General features: G+C 38.6%; 1 protein-coding gene across 1 annotated transcript in view; it reads right to left on the bottom strand.

Annotated features, from left to right (window-relative positions):
• NYAP2 (neuronal tyrosine-phosphorylated phosphoinositide-3-kinase adaptor 2) overlaps nt 1-26,416 on the bottom strand; it is a 279,845-nt gene that overhangs the window by 165,121 nt on the left and 88,308 nt on the right. Inside the window, exon 3 of the mRNA XM_037849647.1 lies at nt 6,944-7,245. Coding sequence (XP_037705575.1) covers nt 6,944-7,245 — 302 coding nt within the window. The remainder of the gene's footprint in view (nt 1-6,943; nt 7,246-26,416) is intronic.

Genomic DNA, 26,416 nt, shown 5'->3' with positions numbered 1-26,416 from the left:
ATTTAAAGTCTATTTTATCTGAGATTAATATTGCTACACCTGCTTTCTTTTGGCTGTAGCCTGCATGAAATATTTTTTTCCATCCTTTCACTTTCAATTTCTTTGTGTCCCTGTGTCTAAGATGAGTCTCCTCTATGCAACATATTGATGGTTCATTTTTTTTAATTCATTCTGCAAATCTGTATCTTTTAATTGGGGAGTTTAATCCATTTACATTCAACATTATAACCATGAAGGCATTTCTTGAATCAGCCATCTTATCCTTTGGTTTATGTTTGTCATATATATTTTTCCCCTCTCTCTATTAATATCCTTTAATGTACTCATACCGAATCTCTTTAGTACTGAACCTTTCTCCAAGTCTCTCTGTCCTTTCTTTGTTTCTCTGTCTGTAGGGCTCCCTTTAGTATCTCCAGTAGGGCAGGTCTCTTGTTAGCAAATTCTCTCAGCATTTGTTTGTCTGTGAAAAATTTAAGCTCTCCCTCAAATTTGAAGGAGAGCTTTGCTGGATAAAGTATTCTTGGTTGGAAATTTTTCTCACTCAGAATTTTAAATATATCATGCCACTGCCTTCTCACCTCCATGGTGGCTGCTGAGTAGTCACTACTTAGTCTTATGCTGTTTCCTTTGTATGTGGTGAATTGCTTTTCTCTTGCTGCTTTCAGAACTTGCTCCTTCTCTTCCATGTTTGACAATGTGATCAGAATATGTCTCAGAGTGGGTTTATTTGGATTTATTCTATTTGGATTTTGCTGGGCATTTATGATTTGTGTATTTATGGTGTTTAGAAGATTTGGGAAGTTTTCCCCAACAATTTCTTTGAATACTCTTCCTAGACCTTTACCCTTTTCTTCCCCTGCTGGAACACCAATGAGTCTTATATTTGGATGTTTTATATTAGCTGTCATATCCCTGAGGTCCATTTTGATTTTTTTTACTTTTTTCCTCATTCTTTCTTTTGTGCTTTCATTTTCCATTCTGTTACCTTCCAGGTTACTGATTTGTTGTTCAACTTCCTCTAGTCTTGTACTATGAGTATCCAGAATCTTTTTAATTCGGTCAACAGTTTCTTTAATTTCCGTAAGATCATCTATTTTTTTATTTAGTCTTGCAATGTCTTTTTGATGCTCTTCTAGGGTCTTCTTGATAACCTTTGTATCCTGTACTATCGTCTCATTGTTCATCTTTAGTTCTTTGATTAGTTGCTCTAGAGACTGTGTCTCTTCTGATCTTTTAATTTGGGTGTTTGGGCTTGGGTTATCCATATCATCTGTTTTTTTCATATGCTTTAGAATTTTCTGTTGTTTTTGGCCTGTTGGCATTTGCTTAACTTGTTAGGGTTCTTTTAGGATTTGTAGACCAATTGAAGTCCTTATCTCTAATTTATCAGATTTACAGCTTCGTGGAGTACACTTTCTGTAACTAACCAGCAGGTGGCGTCCACAAGCCACCTGTTCTCCACAAGCCAGTTCTCCCCTGCTTTGCCTTTGTGGTGAGTGGGGGAGTGAGTCTTGTGGGGTCCAATTGGTGTGCCAAGCTTGCGTGTGCAGTTGGTGTTGCCCGCCCTGTATACAGGGCATGTGTTTGGGCAGTCAGGGAGTGGGAGTGGCTCTAACAATCAAATCTCCCTGGTGTTCCTGGAGTTTTAAAGCTGCTGCAATAGCCTAATCCTTCAGTTCAGTCCTGCCACAGTTTGTCTCTGCCGCTGACCCACAAGTCCTTGGTATTGGCGTATGGCCCCTGAGACTTGCAAGTGGGTCCCTCTTCCAGGCCGTGCACCCCTTGGTCCTCTGTTGAGGGATAACTGTGCTATGTCACAGGTGAGTGCCATCCCCCCAGGGCAATTCTGGGCTGCTGGGCTGTGTAGGAAGGCTCCCAGTCTGCTGAAATGATGGCTGAATGGGGCTTTGTTAATTCATACTGCTCCACCTTCCCAACTCTGGGACAACCAGCTGAGGGTGCAGGGAAGGCTAATGTCCACGCCCAGTTTTGTGGTGTGTGCATGTTATCTGAAGCACTTCTGTCACTCTCGGTTGTCTGGGGCAGCTCTGGGCTATGGGGCTAGCGACGGGCAGGAGTGTTTCCTGTCCACCAGGATGATGGCTGTGAGCGGACACCCCCCTTTTCTTGGGAAGTTGTGGTGTTTAGTGAATTTTCTCAGCCACTGGATTATTGCCTTTTGTCTCAGAGCTCTCTTAGTTCTGCTCTTGTCTTGACCTGCCCAAATTGCAAGTCTTTGAGGCTTGCTGTATTGGGCTTCTTAGAGTAATTGTTTTAGAAACAGAAAAAAAAAAGATAAAAAAAAAAAAAAAAAGCCCTCCTCGCAGATCTAATGGGTTGTTGAAATGCTAAGAGACAAAGCAATTAGGGCCATTAAGGAAAGATCCACGGTGCAGAGAGATCAGTTTTTCTTCAGGATTTGCATATGAGCCTCAGGGCCTGAGCTCTGCCCTTCCCCTTTCTATGTTCACCAGAACTCCAAAAAGCCTCCACTTTTATTTTTGAGTTTGTCTTGATGTTTTTTGCTATGCCGATCTCCTCTCTGCTGGGCTGGCTGCTCTCAGATTCTCTGGTGTCTGGTCTCAGTCTATCTATGATTGGAGTTTGGATCAGTAGAATGAGTTTCCGATAAGAGCTGCCACTGCAGTTCTCCCTTCTCCTTCCCAGTGCTGATGGCCCTTCCGCCCACTGGACTGAGCCTGGCAGGGAGGGGCGCGGGTCCCCTGGCCACAAAAACTTACAGATTTTGCTGATCTCAGCAGTTCGACGTGTTCATGAGTGCTGTATCAAGTATGCCCAAAGTCAAATTTCTCTGTGGTGTCCAGTCCACGCAGTTCCTGGCTTTGTACCTACTTTCCTGGAGGAGTAACTAAAAATATACAGCTCACCAATCTGCCATCTTGCCCCACCTCCCCTCTCCTGTTTGTTTTAATGTACATGCTGCACCAAACCAAAATTCATGTTATGCAGGCAAACAGGAAGAGAGCCTGACACTCTGACAAATTGGGGTCTTAAAAAAATGTAAAACTTAATGAGTAGTAACTGCACATTTAAAATTCTATAAACTTTCATATGAATAGCAAGTTCTTTTTCCCATGTGCCATCATTGGCACTAGATTGCTGGGTTGTCACACAGTTGTGAGAGAGGTAGAACATCATCAATACTTACCTCATTTTAAAGGTAAAGAAACAGTCTCATGTACATTGGATCACTTGACCAAAATTAATGTTTACCTGTTGATTCAGTTTTGTTGTTCTTTAAAAATTCTAAATATAGTCTCTCTCCTCTCTCTCTCTCTCTCTCTCTCTGTCTCTTTCATCATTAGAGAAGTCATGGGCACACAGAATAATCATGCATAAAATAAAGGATTCCCATATGCCACCCCATTACAATACCTTGCATTGGTGTGGCTCACCCATCATAACCCATGAAAGCACATATTCATAATTGCTAAGTACAGCCTCTTTTGCCTACACCATACAGGATCTCTAACAATGCCATTATTGAGGAGTGGGATATGTATTTTCCCCAAAGAATGGGAATAGCCTATGTGGGGTTGCACAGTTCCTGTTTTCTCTGAATCCTACATGAGACACAGCTTGAAGATCCTCCCATTCTTTCTGGTTAACTTCTTTTGTTTCATCGACTCTTTCCTCACAATAAGCAGCTACTACACTGAGGCAATAGAAAAGGGCAATTGAAATATTTACAACATATGTATTGCCAGCTTATGTTTTCCATTATATGTGTTTTCTTCAAAGGTGTTACTTTTGTAGAAGATCCTAAATTAGAAGAGTAAATGTATAATTTTAATGTGACAAAATTACAATTTTTAAAAGCTAAATTATATTTTTCTTGGTATGTGATTTTTTTGTGTTTTCATCATCAAGCTATTTTTCTTTTCCTATTCTGAGAAGCAATTTGCTACAAGTCCACTTTTTACTTTTATCCACAGGGAAGTCATAATCCTTCACTTAAATAGAAACTGGTTACCATGGAAATCATTCTAATGCCACTGAATCAATATTTTTATTTTACTGGCATTTAACATAAAAAGAAAAGACAGACTAAGATTTATACAAGTCACTTTTTATCTTTCTTATAATTTTGATAGCTGTAAATATTTTTTAAAAAGACATGTTCTATAATGAACGCCAGTTAATTCATGAATAAGAAGAACTGAAAATTCATAAAAGAACAATCTACATACTTATGTAATTTTGGCTTTGAAGACACACGTAAACATGCATGCACTGGTTCTCAAGATTTTTTTTCCCCATTTCTGAACTGAGCCCTGATTTTATACTGTTATCATTGTAGTCAGAAATTTGTAGAAGGCATTTGAGTGTGCCCAGTATTCCGGTTGCCTTTTTATTGTATAAAATCTACCATTTCTGCACAGGATCCTAGCAGCTCATCAGAGCACTGACCATTGTCAAAAACACACCACAGCTGGACACTTCTCAATCATTCCTTACAGCTCCTTTTTGAGGGGAGTTGTTGGGGGTGGACCTTGTATTTAACAAACCTCACCACTTGTCAAGTTGTTTTCCAAGTCTAACTTAAGTCTTTACTGCTGTAATTTAGTCATTTTCTCCTCTTCTGACCTCAGAAGAAATAAAAAGTATGTAGCTGCTGTCTTCTGTGTGATAACTAGCCAGTCAGAAGCCTAGATCCCCAGGTGGTGAGGGCATGTGAGAGAATTCTCTTCATTATCTAAAGCATCCCTTATGAATGGTAAACGGTTCTGTTTTTAAGACAATTGAATCTCCAAGCAAACTTTTCTTCTCCAGGCCAATAATCACGACTTTTCCCCCATACTTTCACTATAAATACCCTAGGGGGCCTCTTCTGTGGTGCATATCTTATACTGAGTTTCCAGGAATCTCGCCAGCAGCCTCACATGCTGGAAAATGTGTTCTTCACTGGCTGCTTTCCTTTTCTGTCTCATTTCTCCTCTCCCCTTTCAGTGTTTCTTTTATTCCCCTTTCTTCTTGAATCTTTCTGGATTGCATTCATGCTCTCAGCATTCAGAGATCACTGTCTTAAATCAATAACCTTCCTTTTCAAACAATCTAATAAAGTTGATTATGCAGTTTCCTGGCAGTGGAAGTTGGAGAGGGGTGACTTCTGGAAACAAGGTCATAGACAATAAAGTGAAGTGAAAGGGGTCATGCATCAGTTTCTTAGGCAACCTAAGAACAGTACTTAAAAGTTACAAAAGTCAGATCTTTGGGACACTTTGGTGTATTAATAAATACACTAAACACCTAAATCATCTCTGTAAGTATCACTGTTGCAAATTGAAGGACATACTAATGACCTTCAATCATGAGAAAGAATGTCTAATGTTCTCTAAGAAGGCATAGGAACAATAAAGAGAGTTACATAAAGATATCTACATACATACATACATACATACATACATGCATGCCTATCTATACAAGCAAATATTAATTACAGAACTATTCATTATAGCAATCAAACTGGGAACAACCAAAGTATTCATCAAGGAGAAAATGATTAAATAAGTGAAATGATGTACACTTCTCTCCTTAAAAATGGTGTTTCTAGAGAAGTATTGAATGCCATGCAAAATAATCACACTAGAGTAAGTTAACATACAAAAAACACAAACTCATATGAACTATGACTTCAATTTTGTAAGCATACTACACATACATGTTATTTACATGTATGCTCCCACACACATATACATACATGTGATGCATTTTTACACCTATACATATAATGGTAAAAAGTGAGCGTGAGAGTTTTTGATGGATTGGCTCCACCTCCAGGCATTCATTTGCATAATTCCATATGCGTGAGGCTTTTGTTTTGGAATTGAAGGTTCTTATGTACCAATATGGGAGAGAGGAGAGATGAAAGATGAGGATGATGGAAAAGGGGCAGTTCCCTATGGGTTCCTCATCTCATGGACTAGGTTTGAGCTTCAGTGGAAAGTTTTGCCCAGAAGAAGAAGGAGCTTTCATCAGGGACTGGGGACCTCAGCTGAAAAGGAGCTCTGAGGAAAGGACCATCTGGCTTCCACTCTTTGCCACCAACCACTGTGAAACTTGGTACCCAAGGGGCTCAGGGAGTCTTGCTGTGTAGAATATCAGTGATGGGCAGAGGGGGTAAGACTGCAGGATCTGGTAGTGCCCAGGGCATTACTGGGAGATGTGAGGTGTGTCTTTCACAACTAATACACAACAGTCTGAATGAACTTGTATCAGGCACACCTGAGACCATTTACCACCCAAGGGGCTCTCAGGAATAACTCAGGAAAGCTGAGATCTTGCCTATTCAAGTACGGACTGAAAAGCTGGGGAAATCTGGTGTTAATGTGACCTAATTTGTATTTGTAGACTGCAAGAAGGCTTGGCTATGTTTGATTTGTGTACTTCATAGCTGAGTATGTGTGTGTGTGTGTATGTACTGCAAGCATACACACATACATGCATAAACTACATTCACTGGAAGGAAATATTCCAAGCTGTTAAAAAATGGTTATCTCTTAAAGATAATATTCCAATTTTTTTCTTTTCTTCCTCCTATTTTCCTGTATTAAAATGTTCCCCTAATACTCACATAAAACTGCTATAATTATACAAGCAGTATTAATAAAAAGCAAAAATAAACACTATATATATGTTTAGGTAAAATAATTTTCTAGTGTTTTGGTACTTTAAGGGGGTGAGAAAACTCACTCATCACCTCCCTCCTTGTATCTGATGATACAAATTAAATACATCCTTCTGGTCTCTTTTAACAACACATGGTTAAATAACATTTCCCCTAGATTCTCTGTTTGGGGGCTTCGGGGTGATGGAGACAGGACTATGGGATCCAGTGAGGAAAGCAGATGCTTCCTAGTAAGCTGACCTGACCGTGTCACCTGAAATACTTTTCTAAAGGAAGTGAGCCTGGCGCATTTACCTTCAGTCCTCTCGGGGGTCTTGCCGCCCTTACAGGCTGCTGAGCTGTTGACCGTCTCGGACGAGGTGCTCAGCTTGGTGCTAGGGTCCCGCTTGGGTTTGGGTGGTGGCTGTCTCCGGGAGCTGCCACTGCTGTCGTCATCCGTGCCCCCAACCGAGTGCAGAGACTGTGATCTCACAGAGAAGCCACTGGAGCAAGGGTGGGGCAGTCTGTCTTGAGGAGCAGGCATCGTCATGAACCCCATGCGGAAGTGTTTGCCCACGTAACTTCCTTCGTGGCCTCGCCCTACTTCTCCACCTATGCTGTAGAAGAAAGCAGAGCAGAGGAGGAATTGCGCCAGCATATACAAGATCATAGGCCCAAGCATAATAATAATGGGGGAAATTTAAAAATTTAACTTTAGACAGGTGAAGAAACACCATTTGAAAAAGGGCTGTCTTTTTAAAATAACAATTTCAATTCACATGAAAATATTCTATACCTTTGCATTCAATTATAAAGGAAAGGCTTCATCAAAATCATCCCTTTCATCAAAATCATCTATCGGCTTAATATATTGGGCAAAATGAAGCAAAGTAAAGCAAAGAAAGGGTTCTGGTACCAAACATAGGAAAGCAAAAAAGAAGAAAGTGAAGGAGGACAGCAAGATGGTGGCATAGAGAGGAGTGGAATTTAGTTAGTCCCCTGGAACAACTAATGAACAACCAGGAACAACTAGTAAACAATCTGGATTAACTGCTTGGGGACAACCGTGACTGTCCACACATAGTACACCAACCTGGACTGGGACGAACACCTGAGATTGCAGCATAAAATCTGCAAGTACAAACTGCATAACTGTGCTGGAGCCTCCTGCCCCCACAGCAGGCTTAGCTGCAAAACCTCAATGTAGTAGAGAACAGCAGTCTCCCAGCAAGCGAATATAGCTCAGCCAAGCTCCAGCTGGGTTTTTAACTAACAAATGCGGCCTGCTGAATGCAAGCTACAAACCCCCAACAAGCAAACAGAGGCTTTTAGTAATGACTGACCTTAAAGAACCAGAAGACTCATCAGTCCCAGGAGGGGGATCCTAGAAGGCCAGATGTTACCTCTGGCTGAGAAGTGAAACTGGGAGCCTGTGGACTGGCTCTAAAAAGGGGCTTTCTGTCCCTTTTTCTCTCTCTCAACATGAGGGGCTCAGAGGAGAGAGCCACAGCCATTTTCAGTGGAGAGAGTCTCTGCCGTTTTCAGTTCCCAGTGCTCTGACCCAGACAGCAGTAGAGATAACAGAGTCAGAGAGACAATTCAAATGTAAATGATAACTCCCTAGGAGCTGTGCCTTCCCTAAGAGTAAGGAGATGGGGCCCAGCTTTCCCTTCAGAACCAGACCCCAGAGTTGGGAGGAAACAGCCAAAACAGAAACTGAAGGGGCCACATCTCCTTACACCAGTTGGGAGTGACAGGTGACAGGCACCACCTGCTGGGCAGGTTAGGAAAAGCACAGCAACAGGAGACCTCACAGGAAAGTCTGTCATTCTTCTAAGATACACCCTGAATATAACCACATTCTGAGATCTGAATTTTTGGTGGTATGAGAAAATCTGACTGGGGTAACTAAGAAAACCAGATGCCTAGACAACAGAAAACTACAATCTGTACTAGGAAAAATGAAGATATGGCCCAGTCAAAGGAACAAAGTTACACCTCAATCAAGATACAGTTGAGATATTGTTTCACTTTAATGAAACAATCTATTAAAGATTTTCAAAGAAATATGCTAAATCAAATCAAAAACCAAATCAATGGTTTCAGGGAAGATATAACAAAAGAGATGAAGGCTATAAAGAAACACTGGGTGAACATAAGGTAGAAATTGAAAGTTTGAAAAATAATTGGCAGAATCTATGGAAATGAAAGGCACAACATAAGAGTTTAAAACACAGTGGAGACATACAACAGCAGATCTTAAGAGGCAGAAGAAAACACTCAGGACCTGGAGAACAAGACATCTGAAATCCTACACACAAAAGAACAGATAGGGAAAAGAGTGGAAAACAATGAACAACATCTCAGAGAATTGAATGACAACATGAAACACATAAATGTGCATGTCACAGGTGTCCCAGAAGGAGAAGAGAAGGGAAAAGGGGCAGAAGCAATAAAAGAGGAAATAATCAATGAAAATTTCCCATCTTTTATGAAAGACATAAAATTACAGATCCAAGAAGATATGAATAGGCCTATGCCAAGACACTTAATAATCAGATTATCAAATGTCAAAGACAAAGAGAGTATCCTGAAAGCAGCAAGAGAAAATCAATTCATCACATACAAAGGAAGCTTGATAAAACTATGTGTGGATTTCTCAGTAAAAATGATAGAGACAAGAAGGAAGTGGTGTGATATATTTAAGATGCTGAAAGAGAAAAACTGCCAACCAAGAATCCTGTATCTGGCAAAACTGTCCTTCAAATATTAGGGAGAGTTTAAAATATTCTCTGACAAATAATGAGAGCGTTTATGAACAAGATACCTGCTCTATAGGAAATACTAAAGGGAGCACTGCAGACAAATAGAAAAGGACAGGAGTGAGAGATTTGGAACACAATTTTGGGTGATAGTAGCACAGCAATGTAAGTACACTGAACAAAGATGACAGTGAGTATGGTTGAAAGAGGAAGGCTAGGAGAATGTGGGACACCAGAAAGAAAGAGGAAAGATAAAGACTGGGACTGTATAACTCAGTGAAACGTAGAGTGCTCAACAATTGTGATGAAATGTACAAGTATGTTTTTTCATGAGGGAGAACAAATGAATGTCAGCCTTTCAAGGTGTTAAAAATAGGGTGGTATGGGGAAAAAATGCAATCAATGCAAACTAGAGACTATAGTTAACAGAAACATTGTCTTATGCTTTCTTTAATATAACAAAGGCAATATACCAAAGCTAAATGCCTTTATGAGGGGGATATAAGGAAGATGTATGGGATTCTTGGCATTGGTGATGTTGTCTGACTCTTTTATTCTACTTTAGGTTAACTCTATCTTTCCGTTTGTTGCTTTTTAGCTGTCAAGTTTTTTTTTCTCTTTCCTTTTCTTTTTCTTTTGTATCTCTACCTACTTTGACTCTTCCTCTTTCTTTGTGGAAGAAATGGAGATGTCCTTATATAGATAGTGGTGATGGTGGAGCATACATAAATATATGACTATACAGGGAACCATCGATTATTTACTTAGAATGGAACATATGGTGGGTGAACAAAACTGTCTTAGGAAAAAAAAAGAGTTGATGAAGAAACGTTGAGGGCACTACATTGAGTGATATAAGTCAGACACATAAGGACAAATATTGTATGGTCTCACTGATATGAACTAATTATAATATGTGAACTCATGGAAATGAAATATAAGTTACCAGGATATAGAATAAGGCTATATTATGAGCTTATTATGAGCAGAATGTTCAACTACGTTGAACTTAAGTGTTTGGAAATGGACAGAGGTGATGGTAGCACATTATTGTGAGAATAACTAACAGTGCTGAATGGTGTGTGAATGTGGTGGAAAGGGGAAGCTTAGAGTCACGTATGTCACCAGAAGGAAATTTGGAGGGTAAAAGATAGGAATGTATAAAACAGTGAATCTTGTGGTGGACAATCTCCATGCTTAACTGTACAAATATTAGAAATCATTTTCATGAACTAGAACAAATGTATGACACTATAACTAGAAGTTAATAGAGGGATATATAGGGAAAATATATATCTATTGCAAACTATGTGCTATAGTTAGTAGTATTTTAACATCCTTTCATCAATAGTAACAAATGTACTATCCCAATACTATAAGTCAATAATGGGGGTGGGTGGGCAGTGGTTAGGGGTATGGGAGGATTTGAGTTTCTTTTTTTGTCTTATTTCTTTTCTGGAGTAATGTAAATGTTCTAAAAATTGAAAAAAATAATAATTGTGGTGATGGATGCACAGCTGTATGATGGTACCATGGGCAACTGATTACGCACTTTGGATCTTTGGATAATTGTATGGTATGTGAACAATCTCAATACAATTAAATTTAAAAAAAAGAAGAAAGTAGGAAGGCAGGGAGGGAGGGGAAAAGAGGGAGGAGAGAAAGAGAGCAAGAAAGGAAGGAAGGAAGGAGGGAGGGAGGGAGGGAGAGGGGAGGAATGAAGGAGGGAGGGAAGGAAAGAAGGAAAAGAAAAATGTTTCCTTAAATTGGGGAAGGAATTCCCCACCTCACTCAGTCCTCCACACTTTCAGTTACATTAGAAATTTACTTCTACTAACAAACTAACCTCACAGCATAAAATAACAGCATCTAGTAAAGAGGTAATTAAAAGTTCGTCTGATCCTGGGATGATTCTAAATACTTTGTAAGTAGTTAGGAGATGTGAATTTTCTAAATTCAAGGATCTTTAGTTTCAGATAGGAACATTTCTAAGAAAATTACAATTGTAAGAAATCCCTCTCAATTTTAAGTTCAACTCACTATATAGGAAATATCTCTTAGTCCTTTTTTATGCAATTAAATAATGTTGACTCTTTTTGAAGAAAAATACATGCATTTTTCTAAATGCTAAAAAGGGAGGCTTTTTTTTTAGGGTTTCTCATCTATGGAGTCCATTCATCACTAGAGGTAACAAAAAGAAACTTAGACAAAATATTGCACTGATTTTCTTAGACATATTTAAATGGTTGAAAAAATACCTTTGAGTATATGAAGCTTGAAAGCTTGTTGAGCCTACCTTTTAACATGCAAGTTTATTTAGGCTTTTTATTAAAATAACTTCATTTTAGCTGTCTTTACCTTCATAATATGATGGAATTCCTGTCAAGGTTTTGCAATTATCTTTATTGTAACTTTCATATCATTATAATGTTTGTCATAAGTTTAATATTCCAGGAGGTACAATAGTTGGAAATGAGATTTTTTTCCCTCTTCAATTGGGGACTTATGACAATTACACAGCCATTGTGGATAAAGCCAGAAACGATTCAACAAGGACATGAGGTCACAATTCTGTCATTTAATTCCAGTGATAACTTTCCACTCAATCAAAAGTGTTTTTTATATTTATTTTGTTTATTTTTTCTAAATATCCTATTGATATTAAGGCACCCATTATGCCATCTTTGCAAAATAAAATAAAGGTGGCTGGAAACCTAATCCACTAGCCAGAGCAATGGGTATCCAGAAGGATGAATGAAATCAAAGTGATGTTAAATGGAGGTTTTCAAGTTACAGTAGTCAGCATCCTAATTTTGACTAGTGCTTCATATGTTTTATTTTCTGTTCTTTGTTTGAGAACATCAACCAATAAATAAATTAGAAGCTTACTTAATGAGAGTAGTACACGAAAAATCACTGGGAATTTAAGACAGAATCCTGGTGGTGGAGGTGCAGGAATGAGCTTGTTGATATGGGATGGTTTATCTTCAGTTGGTGATGTTTGTGGCCTTGATCTTTCTTATGGAAGATGAGCTATTTGATTTCTCCTAGCTTTGTCTTCAATCACTTTGAACCCCCATGACTTTTTGCTATTTTTATTGTTATTTTATTGGGCAAAAGGGACTTTAAGGATTTATTTAGACAGTCATCTCAGTCCCGGTAGCATAGCCAAATGGGGAAATTTATACATGTGTTAATGCATGCAGGCATTCATGAGGGAGTTGCCATGTATAATTGTATCAGCAATTTCTCTATTACTTTTGACCTAAATAGGACCCGCACCTTTCACAAGACAGATAATTAGCTCTGTGGCTTCTTCATTTCAAAATTACATTTTTTGTGGCATAAAACAATTTCATTTAACTCTATGTGCTTTTTTTTCATCTATGTATATTTACACACACACACACATACTGTTACTTCTTTCAAAGAAAAATTCAATGTATGCTTCAGACAATAGGAGGTCTCAGGTACGGGTTTAGTTTGAGTCGACTGTGAATGCAGGATGAAGAATGGTGCTAAAAATGAGTTGGATACAAAGACAAATATTCAAGGCAAGGCTAAGGGCAAGCAAAAAATGCAAATCTAGGAGCAAAGGACCAAGAAAGATTATTAGTCCAAACCAGAAGTGGAATGTAGCATACAGTAAGTCCCTGGATTTCGTTGGAGAGTCCATGGAGTTTTTGAAATACATAGATTCCTAGCTTCCATTGGAAGGACAATTACTAAATCATACCTATTGAATCTCTGTCATTGCAGCCAATGAGTTTGTATTTTAAAATATATATTCCAATGTTTTTGATGTATCCAACCCAGACACTTGTTTGGCAACCTCTAAAGACATTAAAAGTAAGAATTAGGGTAATTAATGAGCAGATATCTGGTAGTTAGAAACATTCAGAAAGACACAAGTATCAGAAAGTGGAACAAAGGAGACTTGCCAGAGACCAGGCAAAATAGCACATTTAAGAAAATATACAGTGTATTAGATCTTATTAGGTTATTCTGTAGTAACAAACAACTCCCAATTTTTAGTGATTTATAGCAACCAAATAAAAGGTTTATTTCTTGCTCATATAATATTTTAGTTGTGTTGCTTGTGCACCATCTGTGGCCCTTTTTCCAGAATCCAGCCCTTATCGGGGCATGTGGTTCTTGTGGCAGAAAGAGAAAAGCACTGACTGAACCACATAATGCCTCTTAAAGCTTCTGCTTTTTGATATATAAGCTTGCATTTATTTACATTCCATTGGTTAAAGCCAGTCTCATGGCCCAAACTTGATGTTGATGGAGTGGGGAGGCATACTTTTCCAACAGGGAAGTACTTCAAGTTACATAGCAATATGTGGGTATGTATAATCCTCTTATAAGAAGGAAAATAAATACTGAGTATAGCAGCAGCAGAGGTATGCCACTGAAATCCTTCTTTAAGAGAGAACTTGTCAGGAGGGATGCAGTTAGTTGCCAGTCTCTAACCGCAGCCTTTGAGATTTTAGCCAAGGCCATACTCTTCCCAGGCAGCCCCTAGTATGCCACTGGGCCATGATAGAGATAGAACACATCCATAGAAAACAAAGTAATACTGTGTCTGGATATGTTCATCATGTGTCAGATTCTTTTGGACTCAACATCATCAATTCAGGACATCCGAGCAGTAGCCCATCATAAGATGGAAGTGGGATACCCAGGATTAAACTTAAAAAGGACTAAAAGGCATGAGTAAGGCATACTGCACAACCAAGTAGATAGAATGACTCTGTCAGTTGGCATTAGCCAGCCTTTGTCATCAGCTACCCAAGAACTAGCATGAAGGGCACATGGACTTTTTCCTGGTGGCAGAGAGAGGGCTTTGCATGGGGCCAATAGCATGGATTTATCATGGCCAATCTGGCCACTGCTGCCTCTGAATGTCCTCCATGTCCACTACTAAGTCTTAGCTATTTCTCAATGAGATCAACCAGCCACATGTGGAAGTTGATTATATTGGGCCTTTTCCATCTTGGAATAACCAGATGTTTGTTCTCACAGGAATAGACACATACTCCAAGTATGGCTTTTCCTTTCCTTTTCCTTTTTTTCCTTTCCTGCCCTCAGGAACCTCATCCAGCACCACTATCTAGGGGATTACAGAATAAACAGGCATGGAATCAACAAAACAAAGCATCTGACTTCAGGACTCAGTTCATAGCAAAGGAGTTGCCAGAGTGGACTGATTATCATGAGCTCCACGGGTTTTACCAATACCACACCATCTAGAAACTGCAGACCTAATTGAGTGTCAGAGAGGCCTGCTGAGGTTGCAACTGCATTGCCAGCTTAGAGGCAATGGAAGCAATAGTCTGCATCCTCCAGATGCAGTATACTCACCAAACCATAGACCTCTGTATAGCACTGTGTCTCCAACTGGAAGCATGCTTGGTTCCAGGGACCAAGAAGTAGAAGTAAGAGTGTTCCTATTTATCACCCCCAATGACTTATTAGGGGAATTTGTGCTTCCTGTACCCATAACACTGGGCTCTACAGGGTTAGAGGTCCTGGTCCCCAAAGTGGGTATACCTTTGCTAGAAGTTAGAGCAAGTGTTTCCTTGAATTACAAGCTATGGCTGCCTCCTTGACGATGTGTATTCCTTGTGTACAGTGACCAGCAGGAAAAAAAAGAGTCCCCATGTGGCAGAGATAGTTGGCTCTCATCAGCAGGGGGATGTAGGGCTGCTTTTATACTATGGTGCAGAGAGAAATATGCATGATTCACTTGGGTGCCTCTTGCTACTACCTTGCCCAATGATGACTTTGAATGGTCACAGGCAACAATTGTGGCCTGAGAGGATTATGGCTCCCAGGGACTCTGACTCCTCAGAAATGAGGGTTTAGTCTTTCTACCAAGGAAGGCACTGAAAACAGCAGAGGTATTAGCTGAGGGATGGTGAATTTAGAATCCATGATGGAGGATGGAGATAATGAGCCCCAATTGCAGCCCCTATACTAACTGCAGGGATGAAGGCTATAGTTGACCCACTAATTGCCTCCATTTAAGTTTTTCCTCAGGAAGAGTCCTGTGGGAGCCATACAGGAGCTGTTCTCCAAATCTGTAGGAGGAAAGGCATCTGCTGAGTCTATGGGCTGAAATGTAGCAGCCGTGGAGGTGTGTGGCTCAGAACTCCCTCAAGAGAGAATCTTCTCTGACGGGAGCAGTTCGCCAACAGGCACCAGGTACAGTGTCATCAACATTTGAGACAAAACAATCATTCCCCTGGGCAGTTCCTAGCAAGTGACTGAGTATAATGGATCTGAATATTTCTGACCAGTATGAGATTCCCTTATGGACAATTGTAACTGAGTTTTCCTACTACTGGGCTGACTGAGACTTTCACCGGGGTCTGTGGCACTTCCTAGCTAATCTTTTTCCCTCCCCGCTCCACTATCACAGATGCCAGGCCTGCATTATGACCTGAAACTGGCTTTGCTTATTCCTCCTCTCTCCCCTTTTATCTCTCATCAGCCTTCACCTCAATAAATCTCTCATACTTCTAACACTATCTTGGTGTCTGTTCCTAGAGGACCTAAACTGACATACTTGAGAACAATCATGTGAAATGTGACTTTCAGAAATCAAACAAGCAGGGGAGAGAAAGCCTAAATAAACACAAGATCCCAGAATTAAATGCCTGTGATAAGGCATTTTCCTGCTTCAGACTCTGAGCATTTAATTGGAGCCTGGGAAGTTAGGAGCCAACCCCACTGTAGGAATACTTGGCTTGAAGTAAAAGTTATGTGGGTTGAATAAAGCAGAGTCTTGTTGCAAAGAGACTCCAACACTCAAGATACATTAAGGATGACACATCTCATGTTATAAAAATAAAAACAAGTTTCATAATCCTGAATTTAAACAAGGACACATTTTCTCACACAATAAAGGCAATGCTGCAAGATCTAGTTTTCTTTTGGTTAGTTTTCTATTAAAACAGGCAAAGTATTGTTTCAGTAAAGGAGGGGGTCATTTTCCAGAAATACTTGACAAAATATTTGTGAAAAACTTCTCACCCCAATAAGCAATAGGCTAACGGACAGGCTTGGACATTTGTGCTTTGGAATCATTGGGTCATAGGGCTTCTCCCTGGTTCTGTCATGTAGTAACTACATACCATTAGCTACCATTTCCTTATCTGTTAAATAGGGATAATAGTGACACTTGCCTCATAGAATTGTTATCAAGTTTACCTGAGATACTACATCTATTTAGCACAGAGTCATTTCTGCCTGAATTTTGCTTATAGGATCATCATTTGCATTGTAAAGCCATGTCTCTAAAGAGTGATATCTGGTACCAAATAACCTCAAAATACTGCATCAAAAATAAAACAACTCAAAACAAGAAGTAGGCAAATATAGCCTTCATGTTCTCAGTTAAATTTCTTTCAATTTTCCATAGCACTTTTTGATAAGGACTGAAAATAAGGTACAAAACAAGAATTTCAAAACTGCTTTGACAGTTCAAATAAACACGGCTGGTTATTTGTCCTGTTTATTCTTAAAAATCCATCAGCATTGATATTGTGTGTTTCCTGTGAAGTGCTTCTGTTCAGAGAAGAGATCTCAATCCCTGGGAAGGGTGAACTGCCAAGGTGAGATGTCATCTTTAAAAATGACAGTGGCATTGCTTCTATGTGCAATTTTGAGGCAAACATGCCAACAATTCAGAATAGAGGCTTCTATGGGAAACACTGGGGGAGAAAAGACTCTTCCCCACCGGCCTCCTACATCTCTCTCTCTCTTTCTCTCTGCATATATGAATAGATAGATAGATAGATAGATAAATAGATAGATAGATAGATAGATAGATAGATAGATAGATAGATAGATAGGTAAGTAGGTCAGTAGATAGATAGATGCATATTTATGTTTACACATCAGATACAAACTGAAGGTTTGCATAGGAGCTTGCTTGGTATTTTCTTGTTCCTTTCTGTATAGGTAAACTCAAATACCCATCTCTGGTATTATGCCAGTAGGTTTCTACCTTTGCAAACTTTTGAATGACTTGGATATTTTTCTGTTGATTTTTCAAGAAGATGTATCTATCTGCTACTACAGAAAGAGCATATTCAACCATAAAGTAGATGGGGAAAATCTGAAAGGAAAATGGAGGCTATGGCTATAAAGGAGATCATGAAATTTGCTATAGGCAAGTTGACCACTGTCATCTAACTGCAGGAATCTTTCCTATCAGGCATTTTGCTAATATAAAGGTTTTATTCAGTAAAAGTCTTGACTTTAAACGTTAATATCTGATGCTGCCTCCCTCTTGCGTTCTCTTCAGATACTCTGTCCAGCGAGTGCCCCTTGAGCCCATCCTGCTGGATGCTGACCTCTGCAGATCCTTTCCTTCTTCAACATTGACCTCTTTTATGTATTCTTTAAGGCTCAACCAATCTACGCTCATGAAAAATTGGGCATAGTAGGAGCCAAGAGATGAATGTGTTTCACCATTTTCCATTTTGGCAGGTAATATGTCTTGACCCAAAAGCAGACTCTTAAGAGAAAGAATCTAGATGTTTGGCAATGGAATTTGTTACATAATTTATCATATTTGCCCTCATTGCAGCCCTGTTGGTCCTGTGTGAGCACAAGGACTGTTCACCTTCACGCTCTGTGGGCTTCCTAAAAGCAGTTCTCCTGTCTGCTTGCTCACCACAAGCACATTGCAAGTGCCCAGACATATTTGTTTCATGAAGAAAAATAAAGAAAGGGAGGAAATCCACTCTGGAGATAACTAGATAGAGAGCTGAGTTAGAGATTTTAGTTAAGAGAAATGGCCTTTGTCAATTTGCTTCAAAAGGATTTTATTCTCCTTATTCCTGGCAATGGAAATTCCTGTAGGGAGACCAACACCGCTCACCGCACCCCCACCTCTAGTGTGTTAACCAGGCTGAGCCAATCAGAACACGGAACCCCCCCTCGCCCCCACCCCCTATCCCCACCCCCAGCCACAGTGACTGTTTCAGGGACTGGCAAATACCTCCGGTCTGTCCCTGACCCCGTGTATGATGTAGAGGCTGCCCTGGTTCGAAGCCCGAACCTGCCTAGTTCTTCTCACCACCATAAAGAGAGAAGCAGGACTGGGTCCCCAGACACTGTAGAAGACCTGGATCCAGTTATGCCTGAAGCTAGATTAATCCCAGGACCCTTCTATTACGTCAACCACTAAATTCCATTTTTGATGAAGCCGATTTTAGACAGGTTTTCGGACGCCTGCGTTGGTAAAAGTCCCGAATGAATCAATAAAATACTGGACAGCCATGGGTTACTAAATAATTGCTATTGGTTAGTGTGTGTCAGAAAACACAACCCTCATCAGGGAAGGGCTAGAATCGTCATAAAGCAGGAAATGAATGCATCATACTTATTTTATTGTATGGAAATATCCTTCCTATTTAACACCATAGATGGAAATAATTAGCCATTTTATGTTTGTTCCATAATTATTATTTTTTAAAAATCATACAGTGTACTTCAGTGTGGAAACTTGGCTCCAGTAAAATTATACTGCATTCGTATCTTCTTCCAAAACTGTTCACTCGCCATTACCCTCAGTGCCTTCTCTGAGCCCTACTTGCTCATTCAAAGCCATAATCTGTGAATTTCTTGCCTTGGGTTCAAACATTCATTTTCACCACTTCATATCCTCAGTAATATCTATTTTCTACTTTTATGCCTCTAATATCTTAACTCTCCTAGATTTTTTTTTCAGACATCAATTTCCTGTGTTTGGCTGTTTATTGATTCTTCTTGGATATTAAGGTCAAATGTTAAAAATGGGATTTTCACACAACTTTTCATTAGCTACTGGGGTGAACTATGATAGGAAGAAAACAAAAACAAAACAAAAAAATAGACTCTCCCAAAAGGAGAGGATCCTGATTCCATTAGTTCCAGATGTTATACTTAAAATTAATATTCTTAAGCATCAAGTATGGTACGCTTCCTTGTCAAGAGATTTTAATTCTGCCCAAAATTTGATATCCTACAAAGAATATGAGCTATGTAATCAACTTATTTACTAGCTATCTAATTTTAGGTAGGAGACATATGCTTTCTGAGACTCAATTACACTTGTCTTTAAAATGTCCAGGGTTATAAGAAATTAAAATGATATAAAATGATTTAAAAGCACCTAGCAGGGTGACAAGGGCATGCTGGGGAAATATTAAATCTGCATCAATTTTTATTTTTCCGTCCCTAACTGTAAAATGGGCATTTTAATGATGTTTCCAACCTAGAGCACCATGAAAGAAAATATACTCTAATAATATAATGCATTTTGCTTGTTTTTGTAAGAGGGCTTTGAAAGAATTTCCATACAATATAGTTCCAAATTAGAAAGGAAGGAAGGAAGAAAGAAAGGGAAAGAAAGAAAAGGGTTCTTTCTTGAAAGTGAAGAAATAATTTTCAGTTGGGTATTCTATAGAGTTGGGCAAATCTGTTGCCTGGATTTTATAGTTATTTCTGTCAAACTCCAAAGTAATTCAAGATTTTTATGAAAGTTTGAGCCTCAGGTAACCATGGCTAGGAAGTTTTACTTGAAAAACAGAGTGCCCATTGGCAGGAGTTTGAGGTTAATAATGCTATGCATTAATGTGATGCTTAGTCATAACAAAGTAAGGGGAGTAGTGAAGGTATAGAGAGGTTTTTTAAATCCTTATTGAAGTTTCTTTTACTCACCTCTGAGGTTCTTAAGGAACAGGACTGAAATATAATGCTTATAACAGCCAGAACGAATTCTATAGAACATCTTTAAGACACTTATTTTTACTTGAAACATGACAAGCTTTTAAGATTAACATATATTACGTTATATCTATGGTACTTTAGAATCTTAAATTAAAACATTCCTTATTTCTATACATAAATATTATTTCTCTATCCTCTGAAGAGTCATGGTTTGAAGAACAGAGGGGGTGTGGAAAATAATTCAAATGAACTCATAATATTCATAGTCAACTTAGAATATAGTCCACAGAAGTTCACATCATGGGAGATCTTTTCCAAAAACTGAACCAAAAAAGGGGAAGTTATGGAAAATACATTTTATCTGTATCTTTAAAACTGATATAAGCTTAGAATATGGTTTGAGAAAATGCCAAATTTTTACAAATGAGTTTAGCTAACCATATGTGATTGGTTTTTATTTAATTTTTGCTTTGCAATCTAGAAGTAGAAGCTAGAAATACAGAACGTTAACGTACAATGGCCTTGAACTTCCTGAGCAGAAGGGACTAAGTTAATGCAAGTTTAAAGTCCAAGAATTGGCTTGGCTTCCTAATGCTATAATCTTTAAGGAGGGTAGAAACCACTCTTTGTGCCAAGGCATTTAGTTTAATTTAATTTCCTCACTAGTCACAAAATACTTGAGTACCTACTCTTTGTCATGCAACCTGAGATCTGGGGTTACAGGAAGGCAGTGAAGAAAGCAGACTGGTCCATGTCCTCAAGGAATCCACAGACTCTTGAACCAGAATGATTTCAACACCATGTGGTCAAGTGTTCTCTCAGGGGAAGTCCTAGGCAGGTGCTAGGGAAGAACGAAGCCCTGGGCCCCCAACCATGACCGAGGGTCTGGGAAGTCCCACAGGAGGAAGTGGCTTTTCAGCTGATGTGGAAACATGAGTAAGAATTAACCAAAGGAGGGAGAGAAGTGGGGGAAAGAGGATTTATGTTCTGGCTGTTGGGAAATTAGAAGTTGAGAAAGTCTAGGGACATTGAGAAATTAGAGGGATATTTAGGCAGAAATTGATTAGACCTTATTTGTTGTTTGTCTTTTGGTTCCAACTTCTGGAACAGTACTAGGCTCAAAGTGGGTGCCCAACTTATTGGATGAATGAATGGTTAAATGTATGGCTGGGAACAGCTCAAGAATGACTCCCAGGTTTCCTAAGCAACAGAATGGATGATCTTCTCTATTTCTCCCTTTCTTTTACCTGTCATTTTCTTGACTTATGAGGAAAGAGAAGAAAAGTTTCTTCAGCACCTTAAAGGATACAAACTCCTTTTAAAGTACACTTCTTCATAGACACGACACAAAAAACTCTTTGATTACTCATGCACAATTAATTCTTATCCCTGTCATAAGAATTACTAATTTGAAAGCAGGGATCAACTCAATCTCCTCCTCTCCATCTCACCTGCCCTCCTTTAATTTAGATGCTCGTAATTTCTTGGCTAAATTAATGCAATTGCCTCTTACTTAATCTTTTTTTTCCCACAGTGCTGCCAGAGTCGTCCTTCTAAATGCAGATATGTTCATGTCACTCTCTTAATGAAAACTCTGATGCCTTTTCCATTAATTCGGAGTAAAAATCAAAATTTTTATATGACACTCAAGGTCTTTTAAGTCCTGAGTCCGAATGACTGCCCAGTTTCATCTGCAACATTTTCCCTCCTTGACCTTAAGATTCCTCAACTATAATATGCGCCCACCTTAACTTTGCTCCAGATTATTGATTCAGATGTACAATTCAAGAACTACCTTTGCCAAGTGCTGCAATGCATCTTGAGGACATAAAGCAGATAAGTCATGTCCTCAGCCAGCAGTCACGTTGCTTTCTTTGCTTCTTCCCTTGGCTAAATCAAGTTTTAGAACCCAATTCAGATATGGTTTCTTGGAGAAAGCTTTCCTTTATCAGCCATGATTTCTCAAGGCTGAGCTCACTGCCTCTCCTCTTGGCTGTCATGGGACTGTGCTTCTCCATTCCACAGCTCCGTCTGCATCACACTCTGCAGTGATCATCTGTGAGTTGATCTCCTTTAACAATCTGTGAGCCCCTTGGGTGCACTGACCATGAATTATTTGTAGAAAGTGGAAAGCAGGTAAGATAATGGAACAGAGGGAAAGCTACGACCCATGAAAAATTGCTAGATATTTTCAGGAACTTTCTCTTTTTGAATTCTTTTGGCTTAGGTATTCTCAATCTATCATGGAAAAGAAAAGCCACAACAGCACTGTAAGACTCAAGTATGATTACCCAATAATTATTTTCACTGTCAAAGTAAAAAATAAGATTTTCAAATGCTGTTTTCAGGTATCCCAATGGTGGATTTGGCAAAATGCACACAAAATTCTAGATCTATCACAAACTAGCTCTGTGAACTTAGGCACATGAATCACTTCTTTAATTTCTGGTTACTTCATCTCAAAATGGAGACTAATAATATATACCTGTCAATATTGTTTTGTAGATAATTTAATGGCTGAGATAACACAGTAGAAGCATCTCTCAACTAATCTTCATTTAACGAATCACTGAATTAGATCTCATTCTCCTTTAACTTTGTAGAACATCTTGATTGACAGCTGTGGCATTCTAAGTACCCATGCTTAGTAGACTACTCTCTGGCATGCCCACACACACACTTATGATTTGGAAACTGAACTGTATGCTTATGAGAATCAGTTACATTTGCTCTCAAACCTATTTATGTCAATTGCACTGTTCCTGAAATTTTCTTATTAAATATTACATAATCAAAGAAACATGAGTGTGAAACATCAGTCAGCCAGTAAGCATTTCCCTGAAAACTTTGTTGAAAAACTCTGTTGTTTGCTTTAAAGATTAAAAAGGAGATTCACCAAGACAATTTTTGTCTGGTTGGGTGTAAGGTGAGGTTAGAACAAAACTACTAAATCTTAGAAAGACTCTGCTATTTTTTTTTTTTCCAAGTGTCTTTAAATTCTGGCTCCACTTTAAAAAAACTGAAACTAAATAAAATGAAACTGGATAGGTATGTTTTACATAAAAAAAAGACCACATGGAACTCAATCAAGGGAAAACACACAAATAAGAGATTCTATTTCAAAATTGGATAAGCAATGTTTATTTATAACTTTAAGTTTTAAAAAGAGTTTAGAGTGTGTGTATGTATTTTTCTTTTTAATGTTTCACCAATTTTTGACATTTTGTTTAATAGGCCAACTGATGATCCCAATCAGATTGAATCTTTTACTATGAATAAATCAACTAACGGAAAAAGTGGCACATAGTATACACTCAGTAAGTCTCAATAAATAGTGGTTTCATTTCTTCCTAAATGAAAATAAAATGACCACCAAAGTCCCCAAAATAGTTGATTCACAGAAAATTCTTATAGAGACATCTTTGACCTACAGTGAAGTATAACTTTCCTTCCAGGCAGAATTTTGCACAGTCAAAAAATAATGTAAAAGAATAATTTACTTACAGTAAATTATTTGAATGATTATATTCTTAAGGTACTTAGGAAAAGGAATCTGGGGGAAGAACACATTTTCCTAGGAGTAATCACCTACAAAGCAATGCCCTGGATTCAGGAAAGAACCAAACAATTCAAGAAAGCAGCAATCATGCATATTTTATCTTTTGAGTAGTTGCATATCAGTAATAGAGTGGTGACTTTCCCAGACCAGACTATCATCTATGACACAACACAAGGTACTGACACCCCGTCTGAATAAGTTTCTTTTATTGTTAGTGTTCTGTGTGCAAACTTAGTAAAATATGTACCCCCTCTTGCAGAGTGTTCTACCCATACAGAACAAGGGATTGATATGGCCCAAAGCTGTTTCCGGCATGAAATTTCAGTGAGCAAAATGAGTTTTCCTGGAATCTGTAAAGCGCACAAGTACACTGTCACCAATTCATTGACTTTCAAGAAGAGAGACAGTATAAGGTGCCCAACAAAATCAGACAACTAGAATAAAAAAGACTGAATGTCCACTCTGCCCTAAAGGAAGTTATTTGCCCTTCCCAAAACATTTGTGATAAGGCTCTTCTTCAGACAATAGTCTCAAGATTTAGAGGAATGATGCTCCATTTGAGGAACCATTTTGAGGCCATCAGGACCTAAAATGAATGTCACCCCCTCCCTGAAATTTTCATCAATGCTGTCTCTCTTCTCTAGTCTTAACTTTCTTTGTATTATTCATGCTTTTTGCCTTATATTATGGCTATTATGTTCAAATGTGAGATTTTGGAAATTTTGAGGATGGGGGAGCAAATTTTGTGCATTGTCCTAAGACAACTAATATGCTTCTTTGAACATAGAAAGTAACATGTAAATGTGTAAGGATTTGAATTAAGTTCAGACATGTATTAAAAGGAATATATAGTTATTATTTTTCTAATTTAATAACATTTAAAAAAACTATGCATTAAAAAACATAACTTCTGGTGTATATTAAATTAAAAGGTTACAACTGTCTAGAAATTTTGCTTCAATAGAGTAAATATGGCAAGCTAGGCTTTTTGTTTTTGTTTTTAATAGAAATTTAGTTTGAAAGAAAGTAAAAAGACGAGTTAAAATTTAAAGAATAAGCACATTTTGTCATCCAGAATTTCCCAACCTCTAAAGAGAATTAAACTCGAGATCCAGAATTGAATAATCAAGCTAATTTTTTTTCCAGGAAGTACCTACAAAGTGGAAAAAATCTGTTATCTGTGTTTACAGCAAAAGACAATAGATGGCACACATAGACATAAACATGCAAGGAAAATCTACACACTTACACACATAAATACACCCACACTGCACACATACATTTTTTCCACCCTATTTAGGAAATTCTATTTCTAGCTCTGCTCCTAATCATTGTGTGACTATTAGGAAATTAATTTCTAAATCAATTTATCCATCTGTGAAATGGGGTAGTAATTCCCTACCCACTGATCCCTCAGGATATTTGTGGGATTAAAATGAAAATATAAAACAAGGTCAGGTTATAATCATGAAGTGTTTTTCCTATCTAACAAAAAAACACACTTCACAAATCTTTCTATTAAACATGCTATCTTGGCAAGCTGATACAGCTGAGACCGGCACTTTCTGGCATTTTTGAAGGCCATTACAAAAATCATGCCCCTTTACTAAAACCCAAGCTTCCATCCCTTATCCATATACTCAGAGTGTCATGCAAATGTGAACGCACTAGTAATACAGCCCTAAGAACCAAATTCTCATGCATAGAAGCATTATTCTAAATGGAGTGGCCCCTGTACTGCCTTCTCCCACAACAGGTTGCACATCTGCTTAATGTACCCAAATGTAATAATGTGATGGATTGAAATATAGAAGCTGTAAACTGCCCTCACAGAGACCAGAAGCCTGGCTCCCTGTTTTTCTGGAATGGCTTTCCCGGAACAGTTCACTTTCCCTGATTGGTTTCCTTCAGACAAAACAATTGCATCTAACACTCAGTGTCAATGCAAGCACTTGGATTACTCGCTTTATGGTGCAGCCCTAAGGGGCTTCTGGGTCCCTCACTGACATTTGTTTTGGTCAAACCTCACCCTCTCCCACACATCTTTATTCATAACAAATTAAAAGCTATTACAACAAGGTATTAGCATCAGTTTTAATGCCCACAGTGCATCTTAAAATAAAAGGAAACAATTTCCCCATCACAATAGATGCAGTATCTTAGTCGGCCTCATTATAATAGTTATCATCTATATTTGTGGCACACAGCAGCACAATGAGTCAGCACTGTACAGTAAAGACCCACACCCCTCAGGGCTTACAGATTAATGGAGAGAATATTTAAATTTAAGCTCTACCCTGCTAAAATAAACTTTCCTGCACATATCTAAGAGGATCAGAGAAATGGCTGGCTCACTGGAAAGAGGGTTTCTTACTGAAGAATGGTTCAACTTAAGCAGGACCATTAACAATGCTTCTTTGACAAAGCCCCATTCCCACCTCCAATTTATTACTGCCATTTGCAGGCATCTGTTTCAGTTTTCCCGTAAAGAGTTTGCGAATGTTAGAAGATAGAGGGTTTGAATCCAGGTAGGACTTACCAAAACAAGTTTACATCACAATCAATTTAGTTTAAAAAATGGAGGATAAAAAATTTTAAGTTGTAAGTTAATTTAGGAATACATAAGACACTGTTAAACATACACATATTGGCCACTCAGTATCTTATCCTCAAAGCTTTTATTTTTCCTTCCTATCTCAGTCACCTCTCTTATGGTCATAGCCTGGGCTTTTCGTTATC

The sequence above is a fragment of the Choloepus didactylus genome, chromosome 9, assembly GCF_015220235.1.
Source record: "Choloepus didactylus isolate mChoDid1 chromosome 9, mChoDid1.pri, whole genome shotgun sequence".
Taxonomy (NCBI): Eukaryota; Metazoa; Chordata; class Mammalia; order Pilosa; family Megalonychidae; genus Choloepus; species Choloepus didactylus.
The sequence above is the reverse complement of the archived record's forward strand: the minus strand, read 5'-3'. Positions and strand labels throughout refer to the sequence as shown.